This window comes from Oryctolagus cuniculus, chromosome 15, assembly GCF_964237555.1.
Source record: "Oryctolagus cuniculus chromosome 15, mOryCun1.1, whole genome shotgun sequence".
Lineage (NCBI taxonomy): Eukaryota > Metazoa > Chordata > Mammalia > Lagomorpha > Leporidae > Oryctolagus > Oryctolagus cuniculus.
In genome coordinates, this window is record NC_091446.1 from 36135425 (window position 1) to 36159160 (window position 23736).

General features: G+C 40.9%; 1 protein-coding gene across 2 annotated transcripts in view; it reads right to left on the reverse strand.

Moving 5' to 3' along the window:
• The window catches only part of HELLS (helicase, lymphoid specific), a 44568-nt gene extending 22818 nt beyond the window's left edge, over positions 1-21750 (reverse strand). Inside the window, exons 1-8 of one of the 2 annotated variants that reach the window (XM_002718520.5) lie at positions 19699-21750; positions 19238-19359; positions 12483-12605; positions 11237-11293; positions 6192-6228; positions 6042-6106; positions 1252-1293; positions 198-422 (exon numbers count right to left, since the gene is read on the reverse strand). In XM_002718520.5, coding sequence (XP_002718566.2) covers positions 198-422; positions 1252-1293; positions 6042-6106; positions 6192-6228; positions 11237-11293; positions 12483-12605; positions 19238-19359; positions 19699-19729 — 702 coding nt within the window. In that variant the 5' untranslated portion in view covers positions 19730-21750. Of the gene's footprint in view, positions 1-197; positions 423-1251; positions 1294-6041; positions 6107-6191; positions 6229-11236; positions 11294-12482; positions 12606-18214; positions 18372-19237; positions 19360-19698 lie in introns of those variants that run through there. The other variant, XM_051823423.2, reaches the window with a different exon arrangement.
• Between the last annotated feature and the right edge of the window lie 1986 nt (positions 21751-23736).

Below are 23736 nucleotides of genomic sequence, written 5' to 3' on the forward strand. Positions count from 1 at the left end.
CTTATCAAGTCCTTAACATGTTAATTTTTACCTTTAAAAATTTATTAAGGGTAAATCAATTAAAAATATGTATCTACACACAAATAATGGTTTCATATGTAATAGTAAAATGAAGGGACAACTCAAGCTGTGGTATATTACATTACTAGGTTATTATAGAAAGTAACCAACACATTGTATTAAAAATAATTCATTACCCTAAGCCATTCCATGCCTTCTACTTGGTACCAACGCATCACTCCCCCTGTGAAGTGCTTTGGTTGCTGAAAGGGTACTGGCTGTCCATTACATTTTCGATCTGGGTCAAAAAAGAATTTCGTATTCTGCCTAACAGTTTGAGACAGTCTACTTTTAATTATACTATTGGAATCTTTGTTTTTTTGAAGATCTTCTACACAGAGGTTAGTAGAGGAACTTTCATCCTATAAAGAAAAAAACTTGGTTAGAAGTCTGATACAAAACGCTATTATATTCAAACCTTCCCAAACAGAACTGAAGAAAATCTTTTATTCAACATTTTTAAATATTTTTATTTATTTATTTGAAAGAGAGACAGACAGGTCTCCCATCCACTGGTTCACTACTCAAACGCCCATAATAGCCAGAGCTGGGCCAGTGCAAAGGCAGGAGCCAGAACTCAATCCTAGTTTCCCACAAATATTGCAGGGACCCAATCACTTAAGTCATCACCTACTACATCTCAGGGTGCACAACAGCAGGAAGCTGGAAACAGGAGCACAGCCAGTATTAAAGGATATGCAATAGAACATCTCAAGTTGAAATTTAAGAAGCAATACTGGAGAAGGCATCTGGCCTAGTGGTTAAAACATTGGTTAAGATGCCTCCATCCCATATCAGAGTTCCTGGGTTCAATACCAGACTCCAGCTGTTGACTTCAGTTTCCTGCTGGTGCACACCCTGAAAGGTGGTGATGCTGGCTTCATTTATTAGATCCCCATCACACATGTAGACAGACCTGGATTGAGTTCTTGGCTCCTAGTTACCGTTATAATTGGGGCATTTGGGCAATAAACCAGTGGATGGGAGCCTGTTCTGTTTACCTCTCAAATAAACAAAAAAAATTTTAAAAAGGAAGATTAAGGTAAGAAAGAAGTAGATAAATGTTTTTAAAACAGCAAAAAAAAGGAGATACATGGTAAACAAAACATACCCTGATGACTAAAATAAAAGGGACTAGTGATCAATAAGCAAATGATTCCTAAATTTAATTTTCTACTATAAATCTCTTACCTCATTCTCCTTTTTACTTTTTTTAGCCACAGACAAAATTTCCTACAAGATTGAGAAAACAAAAACAATAATGTATGAGGTTCATTTATTTATTTACTCAATAAACATTTATTCTATGCTAATTTTATTTTTGGAAGTAGGGATAAAGGTGTTCAAGGTAATTAAAATACACATATCAAACTGGTGGTCCTTAGGAAGAATTAAACATGCAGACATTTCTGGCTGATAGTCTGATAAAATTCTAAATAAACTAGCTACATTAAATCTTGGAATGTTTGCTTAAACACCTGGATTTTCTAGCTATTCTTTGTTTAAAATATGAAACTGTGAACAGTAATTCACACATAATAACAATCCTCTAGTCAGCAAGCAACATCCTGTAGACAAACTCCAGCTGGCAGCTTGTTTTTGTAAATAAAGTTAAAATGAGCAAAGTCAGGCACGTTTGCCATTTGTCCGTGGCAGCTTTGTGAAAGTACTCAAAAGCTGAAAATGTTTAGTATCAGGCTATTTACATACAGGTTTCCTGACCCTGCTTCAGTATACATTAAACCTCTGTAGATAAACACCTGAGTTTTAAACCCTGGGTAAGAGGCTAAGACATATAACTAGGAAACACAGAATAAAGTGCTATGATTTTGTGGTACCTACTAGATGCTAAAGGTATAAATAAGACCTGAATGTCATTTGATGACTTAGCCATGTATTGTTAACATCAGATTATCTGAAAAGTTGCCATGGAGCTTAATCTTTAAAGACAGAGGTGGGGTTCATGTCAAGCAGAGAATAGTGGTACACAGAAAACACAGGGGATGAAATAATCAAGATACTTTAAGAATATATGAAATTTAAGGCGCAGAAGGAATATGTGCTAGTGCTCTGTAGCACAGTGGGATAACTGTAGTTCATAATCATCTGTTATATATTTTAATGAAAAACTTAAAGATAGCAGCTCAAAGCATCTAAACAAAAATGATAAGGAGGAGCCAGCATTGTGGTGTAGCAGGTAAGGCTACCTCCTGCAACACCCACATCCCATATGAGGTGTCTGTGTCCCAACCGCTCCACTTCCAATCCAGTTCACAGCTAATGACCTAAAAAAGCATCAGAAGATGGTCCAAGTATTTGGGCCCCAGTCACCCACGTGAGACCTGGATGAGCCTCCCAGCTTCGGCCTGGCTTAGTCCTATCTGTTGCAGCCATCTGGAAAGTAAACTAGCATATGGAAGATCTCTCTGTCTCTCCCTCTCTTTCTGTAACTTTGAATTTCAAATAAATAAATAAATCTTTAAAAGCAAATCTATATATGTATATATATATACATATATATATAAATAGAGAGAGAGAGAGAGTAATGCTAATCATAATTAGTAAAAATTACCTTGAACTATCATGAGTATCCCATACATATGCAATTATTATGCTAATGAAAAAAATGTATAAAACCCTTGTGGAATGTAAAAAAATATATATAAAAAATTCATAGAAAACTGACAGAAAACATAAGTGGCTGACACACACACATACACATGTTGTATAAGTCATATGTAGATTGAAAGCATTATGGAGGGGCCAGCATTGTGATGCAGTGAGTAAAGCTGCCACCTGAGATACTGGCATCCCAAATGGGCTCCAGTTCGAGTCCTGGCTGCCCCACTTCTGATTCAACTCCCTGCTAGTGTGCCTGAGAGAGCAGTGGAGTATGGGCCCAAGTACTTGGCACCTGCAGCCTCATGGGAGACCAGGAAGAAGCTCCTGACTCCTGACTCCCTTTGTGGCCATCTAGGAAGTGAACCAGCAGATGGAAGAGCTCTCTTTATCTCTCCGTCTCTCTAACTCTGCCTTTCAAATAAAAATAAATCTTTTTTTTTAATGTTAAAGTATTATGGAAACATTCAAACTATAAAGCTAAAAGGATTTCAGATGCAAATTCAGAAAGGCAGATGTGAATTTCTCAAACTACACTGTGAATAATGAAATACGTATAGACTATTCTTTTAGTAAGCCTGGGTATAAAGAAAAGAAAACGGCAATTATCTAGAACTTCAGATTAAAAAGCATGATGTATTTATTAATTCAAAGATAAAGAAAGATCTAGTAAAGAGGGAATGGTTCAAAATACAGAAGGATGATTCTGGAGAAGCAAGGTTCACCACAATACAATATCAAATTAGGTAATCCATATAGCTTACTCATAAGAATCTTAAGATTCTTTAGTAAGCAAGTAAGGTTTGTGTTAAACTTCAAAGAAAAGATTTGGTTAGATAAGGAGAAAAGGAAGTAACAAAATGTACAAATAACTACCAGTTTTACTGCAGATTTTAACCAATAACCAGCTGATTTACAAAATGCAAATCTGCATAGAATCTTTCAATAGCACTCTGCTCTTCATATGATAGCCTCAACCTCTTGACTATACTTAACTTCTAGTTTCACCTTTTACCACTCTTCCACTTAGCCTACTAACTGAAGCCAAGTGCAAATTCTTCTAAGTTTTGAGAACTTGTCAGTCTCTCTTAACTCTTGATTATGTAACCAATACTATTATCTCTTCCTAGAACACTCCTCTTCTACCTTACAATTTTCCTGTACAAGATTTATTTATTTATTTAAGAGGCAGGTGCAGGAGCCCAAGCACTGGGGCCATCTTTCACTGCCTTTCCAGGCCAGAGAAGAGAGCTGGATCAGAAAAGGAGCAGCTGGTACATGAACCAGTGACCATATGGGATGCCAGAGCTGCAGGCAGAGGCTTAGCCTACTATGCCACAGCACCAGCACCAATCCCTCCATCTTTAAATGATTAAACTATCAACCCTCAAGTCTCTTCCTAGATGCAAATTTTTATACATATCATAGCTGAGTTCAAAGTTCTTTGGGTAAAGAATTGTGGCACAGCAGGGTAAGTTTCCACATGGGATGCCCACATTCCCTGAGTATCTGATTCAAATCCTGACTACTCTGTGCTAACCACCAAACTTTCTGCTAATGCTCCTGAGAGGCAGCAGATGATAGCTCTCGCATTTGGGGAGTGAACAAGCAGATATAAGACCTCTCTGTCTCTTACTCTCTTTCTGTCAAATAATATGTATACAAAGAAATCTTAAAAAATAAAAAAAAGGAGCTTGTTCATCCCTTCATATCCTCTCAATAGCATCCAATTTAGTTGCCTAATTACTTCAGAGTTTCTGACTGGTTCTGGGCTAATGGAGCTCGTCCATTTAAATTTAATAAGTAGACTAACAGTGTTTTTCACACTACAAGTTGAGTGGATACCATAATCACAATCAATTTTACTGGCTCTTGACCATTACTTTTAAATGAAAAAGTAGTATCAGAGTATATCTCCAGAGTAAAGAAAAGTATTATAATATTTTATACTTTATGAAAATATATAGATCTTGAAGTTCAGATAAAAATATAATGGGCCGAGGGGCCGGCACTGTGGCGCAGTGGGTTAAAGCCCTGGCCTTAAGCGCCTGCATCCCATATGGGCACCGGTTCTAGTCTCCGCTGCTCCTCTTCCAATCCAGCTCTCTGCTATGGCCCTAGGAGAGCAGTGGAAGATGTCCCAAGTCCTTGGGCCCCTGCACCCACGTGGGAGACGAGGAAGAAGTTCCTGGCTCCTGGCTTTGGATCAGCATAGCTCTCGCCGTTGTGGGCAATTGGGGAGTGAACCAGCAGATGGAAGATCTCTCTCTCTGCCTCTCCTCACTGTCTGTAACTCTAACTCTCAAATAAAATAAAATAAAACCTTTAAAATATATATATATATATATATATATAAAAATGGGCCGAGGCCGGCACCGTAGCTCACTTGGCTAATCCTCCACCTGCGGCGCCGGCATCCCATATGAGCACCAGGTTCTAGCCCTGGTTGCTCCTCTTCCAGTCCAGCTCTCTGCTGTGGCCCGGGAAGGCAGTGGAGGATGGCCCAGGTGCTTGGGCCCCTGCACCCACATGTGAGACCAGGAGAAAGCACCTGGCTCCTGGCTTCAGATCGGTGTAGCGCCGACCGTAGTGGCCATTTGTGGGGTGAACCAACGGAAGGAAGACCTTTATCTCTGTCTCTCCATTGTCTAACTCTATCTGTCAAATAATAATATATATATGTGTGTGTGTGTGTGTGTGTGTGTGTATATATATAAAAAATGGGCCATTTTTCTAATTAGGAATGACAACAATCTTCTTCCCTAAAGTACTTCTCTGCTATGATCAAGTAACATCCCCTCCACCTCCCACCCACTCAAAATGTTAACTCTAAGCTCTATGCTTTCACATACGCTGTTCCCACAACTAAAAGGCACTGCCCTTTTTTTGCTACTGAGAGTTCCTGATACAATGCTACAGAAGTCCACTAGGTGTTTACATGTTTGGAAAAGTTATTACTGTTACTTCTGTAATCTGAATAAGAAAACCAGTATATCCTGAAAATAAAATCCTTTTTTCATATTAGTTTCAGATAAGTCTATTGAATATTGATTGCTTCAAACTTTTGCAAATGACATAAGTGGAAAAACATATTTATTATGATGACAATATTAATTAAAAAGGTTATTTAATGATCCTTTCAAAAATGAAACAACTCTTACCTATAGATCTATGTTTTATATTCCGGGTAGATTTTTTTAAAAATACTCTCAATATTAACCAAATTCTTCACATAAACACTTGAAAGCAAAATATTTAAAACAGAGTAAAAAGCCAAGTAAAAGCAATCTTTACATATTTCAGGTAGTTCAGAATCAAAACTAGACTCAACATCAAATGTTATGTGCTCTCCCCCATTTTACCTCTTTGGACATTATCTCTGAAATATTATATGATTCATCTTCCCTTCCTCTTTTCTTTCTCATACCTATAAAAAAGACATTTTATTTTTAATATCAATTAAAACAGAAATATAAATACATATTCTTCAAAACTAGAATAGGGAAATTTACCTGCATTCTCTTCATTTCCATCAACTGAGTTTTTACCCTACAAAACAAGGATTGAAAACTATGTTTACTATGGACCTTCATGGTAGTATATATTAAAGGACAATGATTAACTTGCAACATAAGTGTTCCTTGCAGTTCAATTACATCCAATCAGTCCTTCACTTTTATACTTACCCATATGTAATCTTTTCCTGTACTTCCCTACAATAACTTGTCCATGATCACATCCCTTTGCTTTTGCAAAAGAGCTACACTTTCCTCAGGTATTTTTTTCATTTAGGTAGAGAAATTTCAAAATTAAACACGGAAAACAATATTATTTTGAAATACGACATACATCTTCTGTAATTACATTAATGCAGCCAACATTTCATTGGTACTGTATGGTGCTCAAAGAACTCATTTTCAGTTATATCTATTAAGTTAAATACAGTTGAAAGAGAAGAAAATACTGACTGAATGAAAAATATTAATGAGAGGGTAAACAGTTTCAAAATGAGTTGGAGAAGAGTATTACATCAAGAGTATTGACACGTTCTAACAAAAATTATAAATTTAAAACTGTCTTTAAGTGACGATTAAAACAGAAGAGTAGCCAAAATTTAATGGCTAGCATCTTTAGAACAAGGCAAGAGGAGGAGAAATAGGGGGAAAAAATGGTATAAGAACATGTGGGACAAGTAAAACTATCATGTATGCATACCAAAAGCCCCGTAAGACTCTAGAAGTAGTAAATGAGTCAATTATTATTAACTTTATTTTCTTACAAAATTCTTCATCAAGTACTTTAACATCACCATTAGTCAAACCTAATAATCAAATTAACTAGACTTGGGGCTGGCGCTGTGGCGCAGCAGGTTAAAGCCCTGGCCATATGGGCACCGGTTCTAGTCCCGGCTGCTCCTCTTCCAATCCAGTTCTCTGCTATGGTCTGGGAAAGCAGTGGAAGATGTCCCAAGTCCTTGGGCCCCTGCACCCACATGGGAGACCCAAAAGAAGCTCCTGACTCCTGGCTTCAGATTGGCGCAGCTCTGGCCGTTGCAGCCATCTAGGGAGTGAACCAGCGGATAGAAGACCTCTCTCTCTGGCTCAACCTCTCTCTGTAACTCAGTCTTTCAAATAAATAAATCAAATCTTAAAAAAAAAAAAAAAAAAAAGAAAGAAACAAATTAACTGGACTTAAGACTTAAAGATATCCTACTTGTTTTATTACATTTTGATATTTCCTAATAAAGGTAGTTAAATAGTTGATTTTTTTTTTTTATTTATTTGAGAGGCAGACAGAGGTCTTCCATCTGCTCGTTCACTTCCCAAATGGCTGCAACGGCCAAGCTGGGCCAATCTGAAGCCTGGAGCCAGGAGCTTCTTCCAGGTCTCCTACATGGGTGCAGGGGCCAAGCACTTGAGCCATCCTCCACAGTCTTCCCAGACTATTAGCAGAGAACTAGCTCAGAAAAGCAGCCGAACACGAACCCAAATGGAATGCCGATGTTGTGGACAGAGGCTTAACTTACTACCCCAAAGCACCAGTCCCTCTTCCTTTGTTTTAATAGTTGATTTTAATAAAGGCAGTTTAACACCCAGAAGTGTGAGCTCTCAAACAAGTTTTATTCAAATCTCTGCATTATCATTTATTGGATTCTGTGACCATCTGCTAGTTATACTTAGTTCTCATTATTTGCAGTAGTTATGTTCAATATATTCCCTATAAAACAGAATCATCAGGGTTGGCACTGTGGCATAGCGGGTAAAGCCACTGCCTACAGTGCCAGCATCCCATACGGGTGCCGGTTCAAATTCAAACAGCTCCACTTCCAATCCAGCTCTATGCTATGGTCTGGGAAAGCAGCAGAAGACGACCCAAGTACTTGGGACCCTGCAGCCACATGAGAAGAACCAGAGGAAGCTCCTGGCTGCTGCTTCGGATTGGCGCAGCTCCAGCCGATGTGGCCAATTGGGGAGTGAACCAGTGGACAGGAGACTTCTTGATCCAGCTAGCTGCTACGTTCTGGGGAAGCAGTGGAAGATGGCCCAAGTCCTTGGGCCCCTGCACCTGCATGGAAGACCCAGAAGCTCTTGGCTCCTGGCTTCAGATAGGCTCAGCTCCAGCAATTGTGGCCATCTGGGGAGTGAACCAGCAGATGGAAGACTTTGTCTCTCCCTCTCTCTGTAACTGTACCTCTCAAATAAATAAATAAATAAAAATCTTAAAAAAAAAAAAAAAAAAAAAAAGAAATCATAGCCTCTAAAGAAAATAAAAATTCAGTCTTCTGCAAGACTCTGGTTGTAACATTTTGATTAAGGACACCTTAGTTAATGTATGTGTTGACTAATACTGAACACAGCCAACAGCATTATGACTCATGCCAAATTCAAACATCTAACACATATATATATATTTTTTTTTTTTTTTGACAGGCAGAGTGGACAGTGAGAGAGAGACAGAGAGAAAGGTCTTCCTTTTGCCGTTGGTTCACCCTCCAATGGCCGCTGCCACTAGCGCGCTGCGGCCGGCGTATCACGCTGATCCAAAGCCAGGAGCCAGGTGCTTCTCCTGGTCTCCCATGGGGTGCAGGACCCAAGCACTTGGACCATCCTCCACTGCCTTCCCGGGCCATAGCAGAGAGCTGGACTGGAAGAGGGGCAACCGGGACAGAATCCGGCGCCCCGACCGGGACTAGAAGCCGGTGTGCCGGCACCGCAAGGCAGAGGATTAGCCTATTGAGCCACGACGCCGGCCAATGTATTTTCCCCATTAGGCATATCACACAGTATTTTTCTACTTAGAGTAGATAGCACTTCAGCATATTGGCTGGGGTCCATGTTAACGAGCAAAACACTAACAAAAATGAGAAGGATATATCTAATTATATCATGAGACTACAAACATACTTCACTTTAGCTGGGAATATATTGGTTCAGGAGACAAAATTTTTGCTGCTTTGCATACAAGTGTATCAGTAAATATCCAAACTAGTACCAGGAGGGATGGACATTTGTTCTAGTGGTTAAGTACCAACTGATACACCTGTATACCATACTGGAGTCCCTGGGTTCAATTTTGGCTCCACTATGATTTCAGCTTCTACGTAATGGGTACACAAGTAGGCAGCTTGTAGTAGATCAAGTAGTTAGTTGGGCCCTTGCCACTCATATGGAAGACCTGAACTCAGTTCAGCCGGATCCAGCACAGGCTGTTTTGGGCATCTGGGTAGTAAACAGGCAGATCAGAGTGTGCATGCTATTTGTCACTCTGTGCCTCTCACATAAATAAAACTTTGACAAATCAAAATTCCTTTTTTTAAAAAATGCCAAGAATATTTGGGGGTTATATTTTAGGTAGTAGGTATATTCATAAATACAGAATTTGTAAATAATAACAACTATTACTTTGGGGCCAGCATTGTGGCATAGCAGGTTAAGCCTCTGTTTGTGATGACAGCATCCCATATGGGTGTTGCTTCAAGTTCCAGCTGCTCCACTACCAATCCAGCTCACTGCTAATGTCCTTGAGAAGGCAGTGGAAGCTGACCCAAGTGCTTGGGCACCTGCACCCACATGGGAGACCTGAAAATAGCTTCAGGTTCTTGGCTTCAGCCTGGCCCAACCCCAGCCCCAGCTATTGTGGTCATTTGGGGAGTAAACCAGGGGATGAAGATCTCTCTTTCTGTAACTCTGCCTTTCAAATAAATAAAAATAAATCTTAGAAAACTGTTATTCTATCTTCTTGTATATTTCTTTATATGTAAAATATCCAAGGGTACTTTAAAATGTTTGTAGAAAATAGAATTAAAAGGTAAGTTTCTTTTGGTATAAAAATTTTTGAAATCCAGCTCTATGAGGGGCCCTCTAAAAGTTCATGAGAAAAATGCATATTATGAAAAAAAGGACTATTTCAAAATATTTTGCAACAAAACGAAGATCTTTTAATTCCATTTTTCTCTTCTAGAAACACTCTTAAAAAACATTAAAAGTATCTCTACCTAATAGAATTTTTTTTTTTTTTTTTTTTTTTTTTTTTTTTTTTTGACAGGCAGAGTGGACAGTGAGAGAGAGAGACAGAGAACCCTCCAATGGCCGCCGCTGCAGCCGGCGCACCGCGCTGATCCTGGCAGGAGCCAGGAGCCAGGTGCTTTTCCTGGTCTCCCATGGGGTGCAGGGCCCAAGCACCTGGGCCATCCTCCACTGCACTCCCTGGCCATAGCAGAGAGCTGGCCTGGAAGAGGGGCAACCGGGACAGAATCCGGCGCCCCAACCGGGACTAGAACCCGGTGTGCCGGCGCCGCAAGGTGGAGGATTAGCCTATTGAGCCACGGCGCCGGCTCTACCTAATAGAATTTTGAGAATTAAGATATTTATATAGAATATCTGACACAAACTAAGTATTCAATAATTACACTCTTTATTATTTCTCTTTTTCACTAGTGCAACTGTACATTAAGCATTCCAAAAGAGCTGGTCACTTATACAGATTTCATCATTATGGGAAACAATTCACAGAATGAAAAATCTCAAAGGATCATACTTGGCTCTCATTCTGTTCATTAAGTACTGAAAAAGACTTTACACATTTCTATAAGCTTGTAAAAAAGATATGTTATCAAATTTAAAAATTTTAAATTAAGTAAATGAGTAAGAAGTCAAAAGGATACAAAAATAATTTCTCTAGTATTTCAGGTAATTTATTAAAAAATTCTGAGGGTGGTATTTGGTTTAGTGGTTAAGACACTACAGATATCTGTATCCCATATTGGAGTACCTGGATTTGAGTCCTAGTTCAACTCCTGATTCAAGTTTTCTGCTAATCTGCACCCTAGAAGGCAACAGAAGATGGCTCAAGTCAACAGTTCCCTGCCACACATGCAGGAAACCTAGAGTAAGTTCTCAGATCCCAGCTTCACTTCCTTGTATGGGAGTATTTATTGCAGGTATTTGCAGAGTGAATCAGGAGAATCAGAAGATGAGAGCTCCCCATTTGTCTCACTCTCCCCACCTCTCCATTAAATTAAGAAAACAACAAAAAAACACTTGGCTTGCTGAGTTACCTTTGTAACTTTTAAAGATCCCTTTTTTCTCTCCAATTTCTCTTTCTTCTTCTGTTCCTGTAAAATAATTTTTCAGTGTCACAAGCGAAGACAACAAATAAAACATGAATCTCAAATAATTTATGTTCATAGTAAGAAAACTACATAATTATTTAAAAACAAAGAACTCACACTTCAAACCTTTAGAGAGTTAGTAGGAAACAGATTTACTCTCCTGTCATAAACAATTAAAACCCAGATAAAATATATCAAACAATGGTTTTCAGAAAACATAACAACAAAGAACAGTGAACACTGATAAAAGGAGAACTAACGAGGTGAATTTTCTTATTTCCCAGCTTAATGCCTGAAGGCCATTTCCAAGCATAAATAAGGAAGGTAGAACTGAAACAGAGTCCACTGCCTCTTTGAATTAAACAGACAGAATTCAAAACAGAGCTGCTAACATTCCCAAGGCCAAGCACCAAAGAAGAAATAGCTGTACAGAAAAAGCTAGTCTCTCAAAATTCTTCAGGTTGAATATTAGCAAGTAAATGAACATAAGGAAACCAAGACTAGGAAAAGAGTCACCAGAACGAAACATGAGGAACAATTTCCTATGCTTATAAGGAAGGGGTCAAAAATAAGGAAAAGTTCACATTTCCTCTGCCACAATAGGAAAGGGTTAATACATGGGGCACTTCCAATATTTAGAAGTGGGACAAGTTATTTCTAGACTAAAAGCTGTTCTTAATGTATCCTAACAAATTTTAAATGCAAGACACCAAAGAATTTAAACCATTTCTAAGAACTGTTTAAACAGTGAATTACACTGAGCTCATTAAAATAATATGTCATATGAAAATGCAATGGGAAAAAAAGAACAAGACTGTTCAGGAGTGTTAGCAACTTTGAGGCTGTCAGGGCAGGCCTCAATGAGAAAACATTTAAACCAAGACTTGAACATGATGATAAGGCAAGCTGATACAAGAGAACTTTTGGTAATGATTATAAATTACATTCCCTCAGCTGTACTGGTAGCTATACAGAGTCTATACAGTCAAAGGTCAAATTCATCACTTGCAGGAATTTGGACTCCTGGTTAAGACACCAAGTTGGAATGCCCATATTCTGTACTGTAGTTGCCTAGGTTTGAGTTCTGGTTCCACTCTCAATTCCACCTTCCTGTTAGTGAGCACCCTAGGAGACAAGGATGATAGTTCAAGTGGTTGGAATACTAACTTATAGTCAAATCACATATACCTACCTCTAATTGTTGTTGCTCCATTTTAGTCAATAAAAATTTGGAGTAGATATTGCTTTTCTCCAGCAAATGTTGAAGTCTACGGTACCGAATTTCCATGGACTCTCTGTCCCAAGACATGCGAGCCTACCCAAAGAAAAAATTTCCAAAATTACTAATGTTTTATGACATTGAGTTTTTACATAAGGTTCCATGAAACTAGCTACCATACAACCCTTGGGTCTAAGATATTTCCTGTAATTAATGAAAATCCTTACAACATTAAATTTATTTACTACAGATAATCTCTTTTCTAAAGCAAAAACTGGACCATGGGTAAGCATTTGGCCTAGCAGTTAAGATGTCCTGTCTCCTATCAGACTGCCTCGAATCCATACTCGGCTCCAGCCCCTGACTTCAGCTACCTGCTCATGTAGATCCAGGGAGGTAGGGAAGCCAACTCTGGCTCCAGTCCTGGCCATTATGGATCTTTAAAAAGAGTAAATCAACAGACAGGAACTCTTTCTCTCTGCCCCTCAAATTTCAGATAGTGGACATATAGTTTCTCACATTTACTGAGTCAAAGATCCATTTAAAAAAAATTAGAGGGGCCAGCGTTGTGGTGTCATGGGTAAAGCTGCTGCCTGCCAACACCAGCATCCCATATGGGCACTGGTTCATGTCCTGGCTGCTCCACTTCCAATCCAACTCCTGGGAAAAAAAAGTAGCAGAAGATGGTCCAAGTGTTTGGGCCCTGCCATCCACGCAGAGACCCAGATGAAGTTCCTGGCTTCAGCCTGGCTCAGCCTTGGCCACTGGGGCCATCTAGAGTGAACCAGTGGATGGAAGACCTCTGTCTCAGTCTCTCCCCCTCTCTCTGTAACTGATTTTCAAGTAAATCTTTAAAAAGAAAATCAGAAATTATCATGAGTGTTGTAGCACAGGTTAAGCCACTTTTAGATGTCTGCATCACATTATCAGAGTGCCTTGTTCAAGTCTCTGCTGCTCCTACTAACAATTGGCTTCCTGATAATGCTCACCCAGAAGGCAGCAGATGATGGCTCAAATACTTTGTCCCTATCCCATGTGGGAAACCAGGATGGAATTCCTGGCTCCTGGCTTCCACCTGGTACAGCACAAGTTACAGCAGGCATCTGGGGAGCGAACCAGTAGATATAAAATAATTCTCCCTCTCTATCATGCTGCCTTTCAAATAAATCTTTTTAAGAAGTTAGAAATCAAAATTTAGAAAATATTTAATGCATGTTGGATATATTTTTAAACAATAAAACGCTTTTTTAAATACATATAAAATCCTGTGTTATCAGTTTTATTTCAAAGAGCAATAAAATAAAAAATTTCTTTGGTCAAAGAATAAAACATCTTATTTTAGAATTCTAGAACTATACTATGAAACTATGAACAAGAGGGGCCAGCACTGCAGCACAGGGTTAAGCTGCCACTTGTGATGCCACCATCCCATCCTGGAGTTCCAAATTAGTTCCTTACTAATGTACCAGAGAAAGTAGTAGCCAGTGGCCCAATATTTGGACCTCTGCTACCCATAAGGGAGACCCAGAGAGTTCTGGGCTCCCTGGTTCAGCCAGACCTAGCCTCAGGCATTTAGACAACTTGGGAATGAAACAGAGGGTAGAAGATGCCTCTCTTGCTCCGCCTTTCAAATAAATAAATCTTTTAAAAAAGAAAAGGGTAATTGAGTCTATGGCTGAGAAAGAACCCTCCCTCAATTCACAATGACAAGAATGTTAAAATATTTTAAAAGTTCACCACCATGGGGCACAAGGCAGAAAATAATTTAAAAAGTTAAATAGTTCAGTAGTCTATAAATTTTTTCTGTAAAGAGCCAGATAGTAGGTATTTCAGTATGGAACACTGGTCTCTATTGTAAATACCCAATTCTGCCTTAGAAGCAGTCAAGGACAGTAAGTAAACAAACAGGTATGGTTGTGTTCAAATAAAACTTTATTTACACAAACAGCTGCAGGGCAAATCCAGATCATAATCTACCAAGTCAATGTAAACTGAATTCCATAAAAAGCACCAAAGTGGGCTTAAGTGAGTCAAGTCAGAGTTTAATTCATCTATCAAAATTAAGGTATATATAAACCTGACAAATCAACAATTATACTCCAGAGACTATGAGTACAGGTGCCCCTATCCAGGCCATTTAAATCAGTTCAGATCCAGGATTGAAAACTATTTTGTAGTTCAAAGTTATCTGCATAGAACATTTTGGAAATAACTGCCAATACAATTCATATTGCCTAAGACACAAAACAGATATTTAGTCAACATTATCATTTTTTTAAAAGATTTATTTATTTGAAAGGCAGAGTTATAGAGAGAGAGCGAGAGGTCTTCCATCCACTGGTTCACTTCCCAATTGGCCGCAACAGCCAGAGCTGCGGCAATCCGAACCCAGGAGCCAGGAGCTTCCTCTGTATCTTCCCACATCCTCTACTGCTTTCCCAGGCCATAGCAGAGAGCTGGATCAGAAGTGGAGCAGCCGAGACTTGAACCGGTGAACATATGGGATGCTGGCAAAGCAGGCAGTGGCTTTACCCAATAAGCGACAGCACCGGCCCCAATATTATCTTCAAATGTCAATTCCATGGGCTGGTGTTGTGACACCAACTGCTCTATTTCCCATCCAGCTCCCCTACTAACAAGGAGCAAAAGATGGCCCAAATACTTGGGCCTTGCCACCCAAGTGGGAGACTTGGTTGGAGCTTCAGGCTTCTCACTTCAGTCAGGGAAGTGAAGCAGATGAAAGCTCTCTTGTTTCTGTATCTCTCTATTTCTCCCTCTCTCTCTCTCTCTCTCTCTCTCTCTCTCTGTAACTCTGCCTTTTAAATAAATAAATCTTTAAAGAAAAAAAGTCAATTCTTTAACATCAATCCAATTCAGTCAATCAACAAACATACGGGGAAGCACCGAATCTACACTACATCATATAAAGTTACTGGATAGAACACAGAACATTGACTTACACTATAGATGAGCTGATATATTATCTGAAAATAACAAGCATTAAAAGGTACGGATACACTTAGTATTTAAACTGTACAGTACAAGCTATAAATTCTAAAATATAAAGAATTGTTAAAATTTAAGAAATCAGATTGCAGGAAATAGATGACATCAATGCTATAGGACAGATAAATGACTGAAGAGCTCAAAAATAGTTCTTGCAGTAAGCACTTCACTTCCCTGACTGAAGTGAGAAGCCTGAAGCTCCAACCTAGTCTCCCACTTGGGAGTGTCTTAACAACAGCACTAAGAATCATACTTAAGTCACTTTAGAATTACAAAGATCTTTATAGATTTGGTAACACATACATTTCATTTTATATAGTCTAGAGAAATTCTTATCCATTTTACCCAGCTATGTGGCAGATTTAGTGTTTTGCTTTTTCAACTAAAACCAGTCATCTACTTTTCAACCAATATGAATAGAGAGGGAAAAAAAAAAATACAAGCCAAGGAAAAAATCCTAACTGCTCCTTCCACCACAGTTAGTGGTTTCAAGTTAGAAGAAAGCAGCTAAGAGTTTAAACTGGCTGGAAATCAGGAGCTATGAGTTCATTTTTATATTCTAATACACCCCAACACCTTGCATATTGTACCATGGTCATTTTGCTACTCCAGCTTGTGATCTCTAAGACGTCATTGCATATTATTGATTATACCTACCTAGATATTATATCACATTAGCTTTCTTTTACAATAAGTATTACAAAAGCAATGGCAATAGTATGATATCTAAGAGAATAAGAAGTGCATTACAGAAAAACTGAAAGTCAAAAAATGCACAAATCACTCATTATCCTAGTTAACAATTTTTCAAACTCTTCTAGAACAGCCTTCCTTTTACTATTACCAATTTACTTCTGTGACTGCAATAGGCAGCCAATGAGAGATGAATATTATAAACAGTATACAAAAATTATTTGAACTTTAGAAATGAATTTTTTAAATTTTGGTACAAAAAAATGGTACAAAAAACATTTCAGGTCTAATTTAAATCTACTTACTATCTTAAATCTGTACAGAACAAATCAGCACATACTTTAAAGTAATTACTTTAAGATGCCATAAATGAAAAATTTCATTAAACCATACCAATGGCTAATCTTTCAACCCAGTTTTTCGTGTTTCAAAATCTTCCTATCTATCATTACTCTGTCTTAAATTAGCAATTTCATTGTTACATTACAGTGAGTTTGCAGTTCCATCTGTGGAAAGAAAGCATGGAATGTCCAGCAGGAAGCATTTCTGGGTGGCTAGACTGCAAGAGTATGCCATTGAACATAGGGTACAAATTCCCCATTGTCTCTTCCAACTTTTCTGTTACTATTTCAACCTATACCCAATGTGAACCCTTTTACCTCTCCAAGAAATACTCCAACCCCAACCTTTCCCCTTCCCCAATTCATTGGTAATGGTACTCTTTAAATCTTCCAGACTAACAAAAAGTCCTTTTAAAAGGAAATGTACTTGAAAGTCAAAGCAAATAACTTCAGCAAATGAATGTAAAGCTCTAGGCTCTTCACAAACTTTAAAATTCCTAAAGCAAAGTAAATGCTTCTCATTAAGAAACTAAGGTAGCTCCTTCTCTCCTGTTTCTAAATCTCTGCCCATAAATACTGTATTCTCCCCAAATAAAAGAATCTTCACTTTTGTATAACAGTTTTTTAAACTCCAAAAACATTTTTAATCTCAAATAGGAAGATTCTAAAAGTTAGTATTAGAATTCTCCACAGTCATCACAGCAATAACTGTTTATAAGTGTCAAGTATAAAACTGTATTTAATACAAACTCCTCAATATCTGTACATTAAAAAAAATGTAATAACTATAGATCATGACATGACTTTAAAGCAAATTATACATTTGTACTGGTAAGGCTAGAAAGATCTGTTAACTCTTTAATGGAAAGATTGACCATGAATGGGGATTGAAAATTACTGTTTGGTTCTAGAATGCATAACTGCTGAAGAAAAGCTATTGACAGCAGGCCTATCCCTTGGTAACAATTTCAGTAAATTCAAGACTCACTACATAATGATTAAAAGCTTTTAAATGCCACTGAAAGCAAGAGTCATTTTGACTAATTTTCATCAGCAGCAAATACATACATAACTATGTACTTTGACAGATCTGTTTTAAACGTATGAAGAACATTTCTTCCCCTAAACTAATGCTAAACTAACATTCAAGCTATCCTCCAAATGGTATTTCCCTACAACACTCTTCATGGCTGTGTTAAACAGAATAAAGATGAAAATGCACTTCTTAAGATGAAGATTATGTTCCTCCTACAACTTCTGGTCAATGACAGATAATTAGCAACAGCATTAGTATTACTAGAGTGAAAGTATAGCATGGTAGTTTAAAAGTGTGAATTCTGGAACCACAGAGACTACATTCAAATCTTGGCTCTGCCATTTGCTAACTGTGGCATCGCAGGTAACTTCTATACACCTCAGCTTCCTCAACTGTAAAATTAGGTAAACAGAACCTTCAATAACGGTTCACTAGTCATTAAATTACCAAGTTTAAAAACTGATAACTTTATAAAAAGTAGCTACTTTACAGAATAATTAGTTGGATTCAGTGAGTAAAACACATAAAGCATTCAAAACAATACCCAACTTATAATACAAGCAGTCTCTCAAAAGTTCATGGGAAATGTGTATCAGTTTTTGTTCATGAATATTTTGAAATATACTCACAAATGCTCGTGTTATCAACGGCTGACAAAAAATCCTTATTATTGATAGAAGAGAGAAGGGAACCAACTGATTCATCACATGCTTTTGAGTGCACTGTTTTCCCACTCAAATGTTTTGTAATTGTGTTAACTCACTACTAAATTATGCATTTCCTGAGGGGCACAGCGGTTAAGGACAGGAACTCTGGAGACAGCCTAGTTCAAATTTGACTTCTGTGGCCAACTATTTCAGTGTCTTGGTTTGTAAACAGGGACCACAAAAGCACCTATATCATACTATTGGTATGATGAAATAAATTAATATAAGAAAGTCAACACACACTACTGAGCTGCCTATCACTCTTTTTCATGTTTATACAACAAGTAAAGCAGTAGAGTAGGCATTCAGAATAAGCAAAAACTAGTTAACTACTAGCGTACAAAACAGATTTTCTGTATGAGAAAGTACAAGTACAATAACCTGCCACCATAAACAATGCATCGCATTTTTAGCTGAAGAATCTTATTTGCAAACAGAAACCCCCAAGGAACCAGAAACAAAAAGAGAAAGCAATTTCATCACTTAGTTGGGAAAATGGCACAAAACTGGAACAAACAATGTCATAGACCGGGATGCCAGCCCACTCTTGAATGCCAACTTCAACGGAACGCCCTCCATCTCACTCACACCCACATTTACTTCTAGAGGTTTTCTAGATCGCTTGCTCTTAGGCTTACATTTCAGGCACTAATTTAAATAAGCAAAGGCAAAGCTCTTTCCTCAAAGAGATGAGCCCACCTTGCAGCGTAGCAAGACTGCACCTTCCAACAGCACAGCACCCAAGGATGCACAAGCTACTCAGAGACAGTGTCCGTACACACCCACACCCCACCCACCCCCCCACACACACACACACGCAGTCACAGAGCAGCTCTCAGGAGGCCGAGACCCCACCCCAACACTTGCGAGGGCACAAACCACCCGTCCCGGGGAGCCGCAGGTTCCCGGCGGCCTTCAGAACAATGAACTTAATTCGCAAATTACCTTTTCGAGCATCTTCCGCTCCCTCTCCAGTCCGGCGGCCTCCAGCTGCTCCTCCTCCTCCAGCATGGCTGGGGTAATCACGGCGCTCTCCTGCCGTCCCACCATTTCGGGAGCCGGGGGCCCTGCCGGGAGAAGGCTTTCACACCGCCGTCCCGCAAACCGGCCCACTCCTCTGCTCCGACGTCAGACCACCGTCCTCGCTTCCCACAGGCATCGGAAGCCGGAGCGGGAGACCCGCGGGGCCGCCAGCATCGTCCGCAAGTGCTCTGCGCCCCGCAGTACGGACCAGGATGCGCGGCCACACGCTGCCCCCCGCCCGGGTGAAGGCGCTTCCATCACGCAAATCTGTGCGGTCCCGAGGTGTCCTCCCCTCTCCCTCCTCACTCCCCAACCGGGAAGGAAACCTCCCCCAAGCTCCGCCGCAGACTCCGTGCCGCCCGCAGACGGTTCTCCTCACTCACCGCCGCTACTCGCGGGCTGCTCGGCCGGCATGGCTGGACCCTCAGCACTGGAACCAGGTCCCCGCCTCTCCGCACCTGCAAAGCCGCCCGCTAATTCCTCACAGCGGCCGCTCGGCCAGCCTTCCACTCAAGAAGCCGGCCAGGGAAAAACGCGCGCTTCTACTTCGCGGGAAAATTCTGTCCTCTCGCGATATCTCCTGCCGCTCGCCCGCCTTCCGGCCTGGGCGGGCGGCGCGAGATTTGGCGCAGTGAGTGATTTCCTTAGGACCCGGCGCGGCGCGGTAGCCAAGGTGAGCGCTGCTATGGAGCTGGTCCTGGGAAGACGGGGTTCTGCTCAGTTCGGCGTTTTAGCCACGTCTGTGGTACTGGACGAGTCGGCCGAGAGCGGAGCGCCCGGTCCTCAAGCAGTTGGTGAAAATTCCGAACTCCGCAGTAGTTCAGTAGCGCGCTTAACAGTTTGCAAGGCACCTTCCCGCACTCGCTGAAGAGATGGAATACCCCTAGCAGACAGCCTCGCGAGTTATCCTAGGAAAGGTGTAGGAGAACAAACACTGCCAAGCTCCTAGGCCAGCGGCAGCGCGCCGTGGCCGGAGCAGGGCTCCTCTGTGGGTGGGAAGGGGGAAAGAGGGGCGTGGTGTTTACATTGGACAGCGTCCTGGAAAGCCGTTTAGGATCAGGGAAAGCTGAATGCAGTGGTAAACGGAGCGCCCAGCAGGTGCAAGATTCAGAACCCGGAGAGAGCAGTCATTAGCGTGGGCGCTGAAGGGGCTTTTCGTTACTGGTTTTCGCTTCAGCGTTCAACCTCACTGTTCTATACCGCGATCCTTTTCAGCTATTGACTTTGTCACCCTCTCCTGTCCGCCCCCAGTTCCTCAGACTAAGCGGTATACCTCTTTCATTTCTTTAATGCTATAGTGCACAACATTTTGGGGTAGGCCACAGAAAGCTTATAATTCACGTCTATCACAACCATCTTCCACACCTTCAAAACAGCACGGCGTTCCACACAGTGGTTATGCCAGCCCTTCGACGCCCACATTCAAAGTCAGCGTGCCTGGGGCCCCGGCCCCTCCTGATCCCGCTTCCTGCTAAGGCACAGTTGTGGGAGGCAGCAGGTGATGGCTCAAGTGCTTGGGTCCCTCGTGACAGGCCAGATCCAATTCATGCTTTGGCATGCCCCAGCCTTGGTTGTTAGGGAAATCTAAGGATTGAACCAGAGGATGGGAGAACTCTTCTCTGCCTTCCAAACCAAACCGAACCAAGCAAAACAAAAAAACTGAAGATTAGTAGAGCAGATTATTTTTATTCCTGCATTACATGCGAGAAAACCTATGTTCAGAGAGGATAAATTGACTTGTCCAGAAGCCTACTTTTTGATAATACAGGAGGAAAACCTGATGTTTTGGTCATGGGGCCAGTACTGTGGCATAGTGGGTAAAGCTGCTGCCTGTGGTACCAGTTCCAGTCCTGGCTGCTCCACTTCTGATCCAGCTCTCTGCTATGGCCTGGGAAAGCAGTAGAGGATGGCCCAAGTGCTTGGGCCCCTGCATCCACATGGGAGGCCCAGAGGAAGCTCCTGGTTCCTGGCTTTGTATCAGTCCAGCTCCGACAAGTTGCAGCCATCTGGGGAGTGAACCAGCAGATGGAAGACTGACCTCTCTCTCTGCCTCTGCCTCTTTATAACTCTTTCAAATAAGTAAATAAATCATTTTTTTAAATAAAGTTCTGGGCCACAGCTCACTAGGCTAATCCTCTGCCTGCGGCGCTGGCATATCGGGTTCTAGTCCCGGTCGGGACACCGGATTCTGGTCCCAGTTGCCCCTCTTCCAGGCCAGCTCTCTGCTGTGGCCCGGGAGTGCAGTGGAGGATGGCCCAAGTCCTTGGGCCCTGCACCCGAATGGGAGACCAGGAGAAGCACCTGGCTCCTGGCTTCGGATCAGTGCGGTGTGCCGGCCGCAGCAGCCATTGAGGGGTAAACCAACGGAAAAAAGGAAGACCTTTCCGCTCTCTGTCTGTCTCACTGTCCACTCTGCCTGTAAAAAAAAAAAAAAAAAAAGGTCTGGGGGCCAGTATCATGGCACAGTAGGTTAATCCTCCACCTGCGGCACTGGCATTCCACATGGGCGCTGGTTCGAGTTCCAGCTGTCCCTCTTCCAATCCAGCTCTCTGCTGTGGCCTGGGAAAGCAGTAAATGATGTCCCAAATCCTTGGGCCCCTGCCCGTGTGGGAGACTGGGAAGAAGCTCCTGGCTCCTGGCTTCAGATCAGTGCAGCTCCAGCCATTGCGGCCATCTGGGGAGTGAACCAGTGGACGGAAAACCTTTCTCTCTGTTTCCTCTCCCTCTCACTGTCTATAACTCTACCTCTCAAATAAGTAAATAAAATCTTTAAAAAAAAAAAAGTTTTGGTCATGCACTTTGAAAGGTCTATATTTAAATGCTCCCAGGGTACTAGAACTGTTAAAATGACTGTACAACTATGAATCAGACAAAACTCCTGTAGGTAGGAAACTACATTCTGTGAGTTGCGGCAAATAAGAAAGGGTAGAGGGGAATGCTCTGCAAAGTAGTATACTAGAGTAGGATGTTGTGAGGATGACTGGTGGTTATTTTATATTGTATAATCTGGTATCTGAAGAAGTGACAGACACTAAAGTAGAGAACCAAATGTCAAGATGCTAGCCAGACCAGGGAAAGAGTAATCCAAGCAGAAACTACAGACAATGCAGAGAGACTAAGGCAGAAATAAGCCTGGGCGTGTTTGAGAATCACAAGACCAATCTGACTGAAGAAGAGTTGGCAAGGGGGAGTGGCAGAAAAAGTCAAAGGCATTGAGATGTTCTTCTAAGATAGTACAAGTCATTTTTCCCCACCACTTCAAATGTCTTGCTCTTTTAGAATCCTTTTAAAATTAATGGTAACATTATCCACCCAATCATAGCAGTCCAAATAAAACTGTTCTGTTCCTTCTTGTGCTAGATGATCCCATCTTCTCCCTACCTCACAGAGTAAACAGTAGCTACAAGACAGAACTCTTCAGATTTCCAAAATCTTATTTACAAACCTACTAGCATATGAATACCTATTCCACTTTGCCTGTTCACATACTCTGGATCCAACTCCCTGCAGCCTACTCAGGTATCATAGATTACATGTTATTCCATTCTGTTTCTTAAACCTCTACTGAATCCTTTACATTAGTATTCCAACACTCAAATCTCTCCCCACCTTAAAGAAAAAAAGGGGGGGGAACCTCCTTTTCACTTCTAACTATTCACAGCTTTCTCTTCCCTTTATAATTTACTTTAGAAATTATCTACAACGGGGGCCAGCGCTGTGGCACAGAGGGTTAAAGCCCCAGCCTGCAGTGCTAACATCCCATATGGGTGCCAGTTTGAGACCTGGCTGCTCCTCTTCTGATCCAGCTCTCTGCTATGGCCTGGATGGAAAGCAGTAGAAGATGGCCCAAGTCCTTGAAAGAAGCTCCTGGCTCCTGGCTTCAGATCAGCTCAGCTCTGGCTGGTGCGGTCATTTGGGGAATGAACCAGCAGATGGAAGATCTTTTTCTGTCTGGCTCCACCTCTCTGTGTAACTCTTTCAAATAAATAAAATAGAAAAAAAAAACCACATTGCTATCTTTTAAAAAATTAAAAAGAAAGAAATTATCTACATGAGCAATCTTTAACTACTTGACTCCCACTGCTGCCTTTACCATCTGTCTGGCTGCCACTCGACACAAACAGTAGCTTGTTAAGGTAATCAGTGACCTCCCTGTTGCTAAACATAATAGACATCTCTTAGCTTAGTTAGCTCAATCTCACTGTGGCATAACACTGTTAATCACCACTCTGTGAAAATACCCTTGTCCCTTATCTTCTCTGACCCACTCTCTCCTGATATTCCTTTTTTTTTTTTCTTTTTTTGCCAGGCAGAGTTAGAGAGAGACAGGGAGAGAGTTATAGACAGTGAGAGAGAGACAGTGAAAAAGGTCTTCCTTTCACTGGTTCACTCCCCTAATGGCCGCTATGGCCAGCGCTGTG